Source organism: Sceloporus undulatus, chromosome 1, assembly GCF_019175285.1.
Source record: "Sceloporus undulatus isolate JIND9_A2432 ecotype Alabama chromosome 1, SceUnd_v1.1, whole genome shotgun sequence".
Taxonomy (NCBI): domain Eukaryota; kingdom Metazoa; phylum Chordata; class Lepidosauria; order Squamata; family Phrynosomatidae; genus Sceloporus; species Sceloporus undulatus.
The window spans coordinates 161,210,105-161,223,281 of NC_056522.1; the positions used below are offsets into that span (position 1 = coordinate 161,210,105).

The window sequence follows — 13,177 nt, forward strand, 5'->3', positions numbered from 1 at the left end:
TAAGTCCATCTTTTGTCACAGGATTATACAGATACTGTAATTAGCGTAGGCTGCCTTTGTGCAAAAATAAAAAAAAAATCTCTTGCATGCGAGAGCAAAAGAACCATGGCTAATTTCTCTTTAAAAATATCAAAACCACTCTCTAGCATTAATTCAAACATGTGGGTGGTCTCTTTATTAGTTGCTATTTATTTAAGAAGGATCAAAAACGTTGTAGACATTATATTAGTAAACAGTGGGAATAGATTAGAGTCGACCAAAACTGATGGTTTAGTATCTTCAAACATTTGGAGCACATGTGTTTTGCCTACTGCCATTCCTGGGAGACAAAGCCACACCATTACATGATTGATTGTAGGAGGTCATCTTCCTTTACTTCTATGATTCTTCTCCTGGATGGTGAAAATCTGGGATTTTTCAGCACAGTCAAACCTGACATTCTCTATGGAGCTTACCACACGTGGGGAAAATTGGGGGTTTAAACAATCATTTTCCTGGGAAAGTCATACAATCGCAGTGAAGATTTTCACACACATTGTGATTAGAGAGGACTTATCCTGGGAATAACCAGCAACAAATCATTCACGGGATTTCTCTGTAAATGATTTGTTGCTAATTATTCCTTGGTTATTCATGGGATAGGTCCTCTTTAATCACGACGTTGTGTGAAAATCTTCACCGTGATCACATGACTTTCCCAGGAAAATGACTGTTTAAACTCTTGATTTTCCCTGTGTGATACAGTTCTCTGTTAAATACGTCTTTCCAAAAATGATCTGTAGATTGTTATCATACATTAGAAATCTTAAACTTATAAGTGTACTGTTAGCCTGGTCTGCATACAGTGTGACTATCAAGTCAAAGGCAGTCCATCATCCAGTTAACTGATCTGTGGTCTTGAGTTCCTTGTGAGTTGCTTCAAACATCTGGTTTTGCAGTGCTAGAGAGACAGCAAAACCTACACAGTAGTGCATTTCGAGAGGCCTGCACTTATCTGGATGGGTCCCAAAATGTAAGTCCACTCAAAGTTGTGAAGCTTCCAACACTTATATTAATGGTGTGGTAAACTTTGTAGACCAGCGAACATTCTTTCCAAGGATTACAGGCAACAAGTCTTGCCCAAAGGCCAGCAAAGCTACATGTTGTCTCCTAGTCACAAAATCATTTGTGTAACCAGAGTGGACCTCTAGAAAGAGGGCCAGCCTCCCCTTAAGTAGAGTGAGGCAGTTGCTTCAGGGGTTGGAGGGCAAAGAGAGCACTGGAAAAGAGCTGTGTGCTCCAGAGCCTGCCCTACATAGACACATTCTAGGTAGCCTGTTGACCCAGGTGCATGGAAGATGCCTCTCCCTCAGTTGCTAGTGTTGAAAAAGGTTTCAGCTGCTGGCCCAGTTGGGTTTTGTACATGGAATGAGAAAGGGTACCATCTTGTTATCAGCCAGCAAAATATCTTGGCTAAGAAACAGTTTGTGATTATCTTGCTGCGGATGGCTAGTAGTACCCGCATCCATTATCCCCTCCCTTGCATAATAGTACCTAGTTGTTCTTCTTCTGTAATAAAGCATGTGAGTCATCATGGGGAGGGAGGATTATTAGAAGGGATGTGTACTGAGCAGTGCCTTCTTTTGAGAGTAATCATAGTTCTCCCAATTACTGTGACCTAAAGGTAAATCAGAAAAAAAAGGGCCATGGTAGCAAATCATAACCTTAAACAAGCAGTTCTTAATGAGACAACTTGGGTCTACAAGGCTATGGTATCAGCCCTAATGAATAACACCAACAAATTGCTAACTAGTGGATGTGATGCGACATGTTCCCACACTTCACTTTGGTAGGTGAAAGATTTCCTTGCCGTGACCCTCTCTCATTGGTGTACTAATTGCTGAGGTTTAAACTGAATGTTGTTTGCTATGTGTGTGTGTGTGGAGGGGGGAGTGTTTCAGGCTTTCACTTTGCATGTGAAAAAGACTCACTGTGATCAACAGGTGCAGAAGGTTTTGTCCCTTTGTTCGCTATCTGAAAGAAAAAGGTCATCCCTAGTATAGCAAAGAACAATGCGTTCACCTTTATAGCTAAAGGATGCTTTTGTAAGTCATAGGTAGGTCAGTCAGATTTGGAGTGTCCTGGGCCCTGAGACCTAAGCATACCCCTCTTGATGGCAATATGCATGAAACATTAACCATCTACTGCATTTGCTCAGAACATACAATTCATATCATAAACACTAAGGTGCAAAACAGACCGGCATAAAAAGCCAGATTCTGGGTGTTTTAGGATGTGGCATACAGATGACACATGCCTCCAAGAATCCCAGAAATCGGCTTCAAGCAGCCCAGCTGCCCAGACGTAGCCCAGCCTCCAGGGACTCTGGTAGTGCAGTGTTTATATGTCACACACTGCCAGGGAGCCTTAAAGCTGGCTTCCAGCTGTGGTGGTGGTGGTAGTGGAAAGCTGACTTTTTGCTAGTGCAAAAAGGGTGGTCTGGTGGTGCCCTCACTTGCTGCGCAGAGGAGCCTCAGTGGCCAAACCGCACAACTCCTCCGTGCAGCAAAAAGAAGCCACAAAAAGCGGCTTCTTTTTGCGGCGTGTTAACGATGCCGCAAGGTGCCAATGGTGCACTTGCGGTGTCATTAATGCACTGCGACGTGCGGACGCTACGTGTCCACTACGTCAAAATGGCGGCGCCCATGTAGAAGGGGCGTCGCCATTTTGTACGTGCCAAGCACGTACTAGGTGTGGGGGCGTCCGGAAAGGATGCCCCTTTCTAACCCTACTACGTGCCGAGCATGTACTAGGGTGCCCATCCGGAACGGGCCCAGGAGTGGCTATTTGCCGCTTCTTTTTCGGCCAACGAAAAGGCGGACTGGGGCTCCTGCATGTGATTGCTGCAGCCCCAATCTACCTTCAGAACACATGGCTTAAAGCCACCCCTTTGGGGTGGTCTGTTTTGCCTCTAAGTCTGACATACAGGAAAACATTTCTCTGATTAGAAATTCAGTCTCCCGAGTTTTTCATTGAACAACCAAAAAACAAAACTCTGCCCCCCAACTTGCTCCAGTTCTGCTTTACATTCCATTTGGAAGGAAAGCTTTAATGAGACGATGGACCTTATCACACTAGCGAGAAACAGGTTTTAAAGTAGATTTAATTTTTTTTTAAAAACCTGCAAATGTGGGAAGTTTATCACATGACGTTTTGCCAGACCAGAAATAATGCGAAAATAAAGGGAACGTAAAGGGGACAAAAATGTCAGCCTTTTCTTTTGGAACTTCCTGAAAGTAAAAAGCTGCAGTTTTTCTCCCCTTTACATTTGCTTTATTTTTGCATTATTTCTCTTCTGGCAAAATGTCATGTGATAAAAATTTAAATCTATTTTAAATCCCATTTGTCAGCGGGATTTCACTAGTGTGATAAGGTCTATGGGTATTGTACTCCAAGCTCTGCTTTGAATGGAAAGCAGTCTGCTTTGCACTGGAAGTAGCCACCCTAAAGCAGCTTGCAGGACAAGGCACCCTAGAATGAATACACAGAGAGAGAAAGAGAGAGAGAGAATCTCTTGCCTGATGATGAGCCATAACCTGAGATCTGGGAATCCTAGGTGTAGCTGGTATCAAAGTATAGAACAGACTTACCAAGTGAGCCTGGACACATGCAAGCATGGTTGGGAATTCTGGAAGTTGTAAACATAAAAGGAACATTTCCATCTCTGAGTGATATATACAAAAGAGAGTATGCAAAGAAAAAGAGAGAGAGCGAGAGAGAGGTCTATATGTTTATGGACCCAAATGCAAGGTGGCATTTTTTTTTCCTTTAGAGCCTTATCCAGTCTAGTTCCTATATAGTTCATCTCCTATTTAGTGTTCTCACTTCAAGGGGATATCTGTGCTAGTTTGTTACAGGAGAAACAACACAGAGTCCCATACCACCTTAAAGACTATCAAGTTTATTACAGCATGTGCTTTCAGTTACTGTAGACCACTTCAGATGATGTGTATGTCTTTGCCTTCAAGACACCTGTCAAGTTATGGTGATCCCATCAATTTTATAGGGTTTAATTAGGCAATGAGAACTCAGGTCACTTTGCCAGTTCCTTCTTCTGAAATACAACTAACAGCACCTGGTATTTATTGGTGATCTCCCAACCAAGTGTTGATCAGAGCTGACCATACTTAGCTTTCAAGAACAGGCGGGATCTGGCTGACGTATTATCCAGAATTAAAACTTTCCTTGTTGCTGGCACCAGTTCTCTGTAGTGCCATCTTCCAGGCGATTGCAGTGGCTCCCTTCTTAGTATGGTTTTGTTCATCAGTTAATAGTTTGAATTTGCCAAAGCAATGGTCTGTGCTTCCAAGATTGCTGATTTTCATTTATGCTTCCATAATTGATTTTAGAGGGTCAGTTTTAGTTAATTTTATTACTTGTGATAGTCTTAGGGTTTTGCGCATTGCTTTGGAAAAAGAAGTGATAGATTTTATAGAGGAATGTAAAAAATCAACAGCATAAGTCCGATTTGTTAATTTACAAATAGATTTTTTTTGCAGCATGATAGGTCACTCCTCATCTTATAAACAAAATTTAAGGATGGTTGACTGTTCAGCTGTTCTTTTGGCTTGTTGTTCAGGCTGAACAGTTAAAAAACTTGGAGATTAAAACAGTTGAGTGCCTCTCTCCCTCCCACACTTCTCCAAGCACTGTCATAATATTCTCCTGAGTTGCAAGTGATTGTCAGGAAGGAGCAAGATCTAAATGAATAACTAGATCTCTCTAGATCAGGGGTAGGCAATCTTTTTGAGCCGGGGGCCGGGTTGCTGTCCCTCAGACAACTGGGGGGCCGAAGCAAAAAAATAAATAAGTAAATAATTAAAAAAAATAAATATATAAATAAACCAGGACAAATGTAGGACAAAATTTTCAAATGGAAGACACTTTTTTTTTAAAAAATGGAGGACACATGAAAAAATTTGCTGATTTTTTAAAAAATGTTAATATAAATGCATGTTTCTGAGGCTTCTATAGACAATTGCCCCCCAAAGGCCCCGGCGGCAATCGGCGGCAGGACTGGGCTGGGGCTGGTCCCAAGGCCTTGCCGGGCCGCATCCAGCCTGCGGGCCGCAGGTTGCCTACCCCTGCTCTAGATGGTTTTGGGAGGGTTCAGCTCTCATCAGGCCTAGCCACTATAGTGTATGTTGGGGGGTTGATGGGGCTCTAGTTTTTAAAAATCTGGAGGGCCACAGCTGTCCACACATAACCTAGACTCGGTCTGTATGGGCCAAATAAAATGCCCTTCCACTGTCTTCTCAGCAGGGAAATTAGATGTGCATGGCCCAAACACCAGTTCTAGTATAAATAGACTGGGTGATGCTTGGCCCATTCAACACTGGCGTATGTTCCTCTTAAAACTCATTTTAAAAACTACCTGTTTGCTTTGCATCTTCCCAAAGGATTCAGAGCTCTCCATTCTGACACTGGGTAGCTGTTTAAAATACATCCACTGAGCCAACTGGTGCATCTACTGCTACTGCCAGTCACTTGCCCAGAGGCCAGAACAAGACCCCCAGACATGTGAGTGAGGCTGGGCATCTTATACAGACCACAGATCAAAGCAAACCTTGGAGGTTGAAGCATTAGGAGGCTCAGTGAGAATCGTGTGAATTCAGCTGCCCTGTGTTGAAACAGAGGGCCCTGAAAACAGGAGAGGATTGGGACTGCTCTGGGGCCAGGATACTGTGGGCTAGCCCTGGACTGTGGAGACAGGACCATAGCCTTGTAGATGGTCATGCTGGCTGGAGAGTTCTAGGAGTCATAGTCCAAATGTTACTCTGTCTTAGACATTACAAAACTGATTACCCTTTGTAATGTGAGAACAAGGGCACTGGGAGAGCCAACTCAACATTCATGATCACCAGCTCCCCTGGAGATTCAGGATGAGGAAGCTTCTGGGCTGGTGGCTCTCATTGCCTTTTGTAGCCTATGATTCTTGATGGAACTTTCCATAGATAACTCTACTAAGCTATGTTCATTCATAGGTGCTTTCCCTATAACTTTAATTTGAAAATGGATGGGGAGGTAGTTGCAACCACAATTTGAATAATAGCAAGCGAAAATGGGCATGCCCACATCAAACTGGGATTCTTCATGATTCAGATAGGAATGATGACATTTTAGTACTGGTACTAAATAACTGCCCCAATTGTAAAAGAAACAATACTCAGTCGTATTTATAATTATTCTGTTCATTCAGGCTTTCCTAACAAACATTGAAAGTAGCTTGAGTTCTTTCTTTTAGCTGGATGACGGCCCTTTTCCACTCCACTAAGCACTTGGAAAAAGTCTGCATTTCACTGTGAAATCCCTAGATCTAACCACAGCAGTAACAGCAAACTCCACATCTGTGGAACAGGCAAGGCAGCTAGCATTCACTACAGTTACTGCAAGAAAATGTCAACCTTTGCAGCTGTGCTGGAAAAAGAGAAGTTTCTTGATCCATTCTGCTTTTGTCCAGAAAAGATGTTAAAGGTTTGAAAAAGATAATTCCCTATTGAAAAAATGAAAAGAGCCGTGTTGTGCAAGCAATCAGCCCTCCTAGGGACAGATCTTCAAAACAGGCTTTGGATAAAGAAATGGCAGTGGGTTTTTTGTACAGGACTGGCATTGAAGAGCTGAAACGCTGCACCTTGGAGGCTGGGCTTTTGGCTCCCAGAAGAATAGCCAGTCTACGTGGTGAGTTTTCCAGACAAAGTAACTTCTCCAGGCTGTGCTAGTAGCCTACAGATGCTTAGATCCATGTTAAGCAGTAGAACTTAGCAGGTTTTCTTACCCTAAAACTTACCTGCAAGAATGGGCTTGAATTTTCCTGGGGGTCATTTCTGCATTACTTAGATGGTTGACTTGTTTTTTAGGCCTGAGTTGGATGAAATTTGATAGCACTTCTGTATATAACTAGAGATGTGAAGACCAAGGGTAGCAAAGGAACATTTTTCCCCAAAACCCTTTACCCCCATAAACATTGAAGAAATTGATTATAGAATATTTTCTTGTAGAATAAGGTACTAATATATTTGGAGAGTCAATGTGGTGTAGTGGCTTTGGACTACGATTCTGGAGACCAGAGTCTGATTCCTCACTCAGCCATGGAAACCCACTGAGTGACTTTGGGCAAGTCCCACACTCTCAGCCCTAGAAAATCCCATGATAGGCTTGCCTTGGGGACACCATAGGTCAGAAATGATCTGGAGGTACACAACTGCATTCATATATTTAGTCACATCCTGTATAGTGTGGCTATTGGAGTATGACCTTAGAAACCAGGGTTCAAATCCTTGATGATCCATGAAAACCCACTGAGTGACTTTGGGCAAATCACACTCTCTAAGCCTCAAAGGAAGGCAAAGGCAATCCCCCTTTGAACAAATCTTGGGTTGCCATACATTGGAAATGACCTAGTGGTATACAACATCAATAATTCATATATTTACTGCCTCCCTTCTGACATTTTTCTAAAAACTATGTAAGTAGACTATGTAAGACTGTGTGCAGTATTCTCACTTCATTGCAATTCCTGGTTTTTGGTTTCTTTTTCTCAGTTCTTTTCATGGGAATTAATGTGTTATGTCTGCTGGGCATTGCAAAAGACAAGAGGAGGCAAAATATTTTTTTTTCGTTTTAGTAATATTGATGGTTTTGTCTGTTTTTTATTGTGTTTTTTTCTGGCCAAAGCAAAGAGGTGGGTTTTTCTTTTAATGCTGAGGTGTTCCCTATGCTTCAAGACCTTGTAGCTCTATGTGTAACAATAATATTTTAAAAAGTGAAATCAGTTTGGAAATATTTTATGAATAAAATGCACCTTTAATATACCAAGAATGGTACTTGTATGCCAAGTGACTTTCAATCTCTAAAATGTGCTAACGCTGCATTTTTCTCCCCTCCCCAAACATTTTCATTAGAAGAAAACCAGGAGTCCTGCTGATGGCTTCAAAAGTTCCAGAAATTTTAATTTTAAACGTTCTGTAGATAGAATTATGCTTCCTTCTTATTCCCTCCTGGATTCACCGTTCAGCTGTTGCAGTCTCCCTCTGTGGCCATTTTGTGACCAGTGGAGAATGGAGAGCATAAGTGAGGCACCTGGCTATGGCCCTATAGCCAGATGCAGAACAATGACAACATCTACACATAAATTTGGGAGTCTACTGGAGGACTCAATAGATAATGTCAGCATTCTGTGTCTGGCTACAAGGACACAGCTAGATGCTTTTCTCATCTCTCCCACTGCCACTCTACAATGTTCAGTAATTGGCTATGGACTGGGGACTGCAGTAGTTGAAAGACCAGTGCTGGCTGAATTTTGGTCACTGAGCAAGGATGATAAAGAATTCCAGCCTTAATAATAAAAAGACAATGTAAGGCATTTGTAAGTCACTAACAGGGCACTAGTCTTTGTGTGTAATCAGCTCCCAAATGCAAGTTCAAGTGAAGTAAGTGGTGAGGTGCTGCCTAACAATTTCCTCTCCATCCACTTTAAAATGCTAGTCCAAACTTTCTATTACATTGCTTTGTCTACATCTTCTTCCATAGGGTGGACATGGAGATAATTTTCCTCGTCATTTTGTTGTATCTGAGAACTGGCTCTTGAATTATCAGCCTGGAATTACAATGAGGATGATAAGTTGTACTGTATGTGATATTCATTTGTTCCACTCCCAATACCTTGTTAAAGGTGAAGGCTCGTTGGAGACTTGTTAAAAGCCTGAAATGGTTATACCACGTACCCTTCAAAATGAATCTGAGCCGACACAACCACAGAATGAATATACTGCATAACTGTTTTTATTGCTGCTCTGCTTGTTTATGCAAAATGTTCTTGATTTCACAGATGCTGGGAGCTCAGTGCTGGAGACATAAAGTGGATTTACCAAGCTCCAATTTTAGTAGCTATTGGGGTAGGATTATTCATGCATATCATTTTTAATTCACTCTAATAAACATTACTGGGTTGGTTCCAGATTTTGTCATACTCAGAATAGACTTACTCAGATGACTGAGTCTTGTGCCAGCCATGAGTAACTCAAGTGATTTTAGTAGGTTTACTCCAAGTACAGTGTATACACATTCACTGGGGTTAAGGGCACAGGACTCCCATGAAAGTGGAAAAACACAAATAAAAAAACACTATTTTTTTTAACCTGAGAGAACATCTCTGTAGGAATTTCTAGGTCCTTCAGAGTAACTCTGTGGTCAACATCTTACAGAAGATGACCACAGAATCATGATGGAGGACCTACAAATGTCTAGAGAAGTGTGTTCTCCAGTAATCACTAGGTACTCCAGCACAACTCTATGGTCAACATCTGGTATAGTTGTGCTGGAGGACAACTAGAGAGAAGATATTGATCAAATCCGTAAATAATCAATTCTGCAAAGTCAAAGCCGTGGATGTGGAGAGCTAGTTGTACATCTATTCATAGTTGAAGGCTGTAACACACAGATGAATAAAATCACCTAAATGAACAGCAGTAGCAAGAAAATCTATTCCTGTTTTTCAGTGATTCTTCCTGGCTAAAACCCATCTTGGCTTTCCAATATTCCAGATCCTGTGACAGATGATAACAGAAGACATATGATAGAAGTGGTATAGAAATGTACTTGTTATTGCTATAAGCCTCCTTTTCTGCTTTTGTGTTTTGGATATTATTCTTTTAAGAGAACATGAGGAGGAGAGAGAGCTTTCAATTTCTTGCATCAACATTTGCATGGAAAGTAGAAATCAGCCATTAATGCTTTCCTTGAGTCACTTCTTGACACTGTTGTTGTTTGTTGTTAACTACCCTCGAATCAACCCCAACTCATGGCAACTGTGGATGAAATATCTCCATGCCCCCCTATCCTCCACAACTTTGCTTGAGTCCTGAAAATTCAGGTTGTGAACTTCCTGATTGAATCTATCCATCTGGTGTATGGTCTTCTTCTCTTTCTACTACCTTATAACTTTCCTAGCATTATTGTCTTTTCTAATGAGTCATGTCTTCTCATGATGTGGCCAAAGTACGACAGCCTCAGTTTGATCATTTTGGGCCCGAGACAGATGGGTGAAAAAAGTGGCTTGCACATAGTTTGTGGATGTGGCGCTTAGACAATGCATGCCTCCAAACCATGTGGAAGCAGCTCTGGAACTGCTTAAGGTGGCCCAAACCCAGCCACAAAAGGAGTGGGTTTTATCCACTCCTTGCCGTAGCCATTAGGGACTGTGGCAGCAGCCTGACTCATGACTGTGACATCTGGTTGCCGCAGTCCTGCACTGGTCAGGGCAGGAGAGGCCTCTGGTTGCTCCTTTTACCCCATCTGCTCGGGGAATACTATGGTATGGACAATGCTAACTTTAATGTTTAGTTGTATATCTTTACTTTTTAGGATCCTGTCTAATTCTTTCGTAGCTGCCCTGTCCATTTCTAGTCTTCTCCTAATTTCGTGACTGCAGTCTTCATTCTGTTCAATGTTTGATCCATGCTATGGGAAATCTTTAACTATTTCAATTTCCTCATTGTCTAGGTTGAATTTATGTAGATTCTCAGTGGTCATTATTTTTGTTTTCTTTATGTTCAGCAGTTAGCCTGCCTTTGCACTTTCTTCCTTGACTTTCCTTAATAATTGTTCCAAGTCTGCATATCTTAGATTGTTGATGTTCCTTCCTCCTATGTCCACTTCTTACTTCGGAGTCTAAAGCTGTTCTTTGTATGATATTTTCTGCATACATAACAAATAGGGTAATAAAATGCAGCCATGCCTGGCCATTTAGCTTGTTTCTCCATATGTTGTTCTGACAGACACCTCTTGTTCTAAGTACAGATTTTTCATCAGGACCATCAGATATAGTGACACACTCATGTCTTTAAGACATGGGTAGCTCAACAGGTGAGGCTTGGAAGGACCTGTTGTCTGAAAATATGGAAAGATGCTTCTTATCACAGTAGACAATATTGAGCTAGATCAACTGATGGCCAGCACAAGGCTGCTTCCTATATTATTATTTCCAAATACATTGCTTGCACGAAAAGCCTGGAGCCTGCTATGGAAAATAACAGGCTGGTACATTCTCTCTTCCTCCAGTCGCTTCAGGAGATGATGTAGAATCCCTTGCTTGAGGCTACAGACCTCCCTTGAAATAGAAATAAGATATGCTCCATAGGTGAGAGCAGATATGGGAAGACGTACATTTTGACCACAGCTCCCAAAATTTGGCTATGCTGGCTGGGAGGATTCTGTGGATTGTAGTCTTAACATGTCACTTTTGTAGGAGTGGCTATATATTTAAAAAGTGGTTGAAAAACATGCTTCTTGAATGTGGAAAAATCTGATGTAGAGAATCTTGCACTGTTGAGAATCTTTGTAGCTGGAGACATAATTTGTGCAAAATTTGCATGTGAGTGGGTTTCCCCCCACAGAAAACATATTACTTTATGTACAGAACATGCTGTTTCCTGGGCAGAAAATGCTGTTTTCTGTGGAAAAAATACCCATGTGAATTTTGTGAAGAATAAATCCTGAACTGTGAATAGTCTTTGAGAACTTCACAGCTTTTGAAAAAACTCCTTGCAGCAGAAAGAAAGCTGCTAAAATTATTTGTTGATTCCTTCCAGGAAAAAAATTAGCAAAGAATTACATCCCTACACTTTTGCAAGCTCTGGGACAGGGAAGCATCCTCTACTGTGTTCTTCCCCTTTTCATGTAGAGAGGCCAAGATTATCACTCATACATGGCAATTCTGTTTCTGCTTATGCTCACAGCTTCCTCCTGCGAAGAATGCATCTGTGCAGGCAAAGAGCAGGAGGATACCCTTTATTTTTCTCATTTCCTTTCTCTTGGTTTTTTTTGAAGAATCAGAGACAGCAATTTCCATTTCAGGATCAAGAGAGATTCTGCTGTTTAACTATTGTTTGATGTCTGAACACATAAAGCGCCTACTCTGTGACACAAATGCCAAAGCTACTGCACTGACTTTTCTTCTTTTCAAGCTTCTTGGAACTCTTCAAGATTGCTTTTCACACCTCCTCAATGATTTGTCAGAAGACGGGGGAAATGGCACACTTGTGAAATATTTTGAAACCACATTTTCTCATTTCTAAGAGGACGGAGAGAAAAAAAAAATCTTAAAGTCATGCAAGTGGGGGAGGCAGATTCGTGGTCTTTGTGCAATGCTTGGAGTTCTATTTTGCATCCCTTGATGTGTCTCTTGCACTTATTATGATTGCTTTTTCTCTCCTGGCCTGTGCTGGGTTGCTTTGTTCACCAGGGCTCTTCAGCACTGCCTGAAGCTTTGCTCTTCCACAATCAGTCAAAGGTGTCATAAACTGTTGTGACTCCACACAGCCTTTACTGAACCCAGTGTTCCCCATAGGGTCTAATCCAAGGGGAAAGGCAAAAATCTAAAGTGTAGATGAGTTACATAACTGGACTATAACTTCCAGGATCCCTCTGGGACATTCTGGGATTTGTGGTTCACAAAGGTAATTTTCCCAGGCTCTTGAATGAACACTTTGCCAATCTTAAGACTGCAGTGTGGTTTTATAGCAAGAACCCAACTACTGTAAGATTATGTGGTATCTATACCAAGCAAAGTGTAGCCAAACCAGTGCAGTATGACATTGACGTAGAAAGCGGGAGAAAATATTCACAATGCTCTTGTAAGGTTAAAAAAAAGAAAAAGGAAAACATATTCTGGGAATTTTAGTTACAAATATTTATTTATTTATTTATTTATTTATTTATTTATTTATTTATTTATTATCAGAGTCTTCAAACTCTGATAAACCCTTCTTCCTGTCTTATATCAACCCCCACCATCACTTTGCCTCAGAAGGTGCTGCTCGAATTAGATGATGATGATGATAATAATAATAATAATTATTATTATTATTATTATTTATATCCCACCTCTGTCGATGACAATCGAAGCGACTTACAAGTTATACACAGTATACATTGCTACCAATTTTATAATGGACTTGTACACTCTGGGCTGGATTGTCCAGGTGAGGAAGAACTATAAGAAAAGCTGTGCTGTAGGGTTCAAACACTATCCTTAGATGTTATTTTGTATCATGTAAGGAGATGCTCTGTGGCATAACATCATAAATCCACACGATCACTGCAGTTTAAAGACCCTATTCATGTTACTTTTCAAGATTGC

At 41.2% G+C, this 13,177-nt stretch overlaps 1 protein-coding gene across 1 annotated transcript in view; it reads left to right on the plus strand.

The window, feature by feature from the left end:
* PTH2R (parathyroid hormone 2 receptor) overlaps window positions 1–13,177 on the plus strand; it is a 68,994-nt gene that overhangs the window by 44,600 nt on the left and 11,217 nt on the right. The window contains exon 9 of the mRNA XM_042437939.1: window positions 8,867–8,933. Coding sequence (XP_042293873.1) covers window positions 8,867–8,933 — 67 coding nt within the window. The remainder of the gene's footprint in view (window positions 1–8,866; window positions 8,934–13,177) is intronic.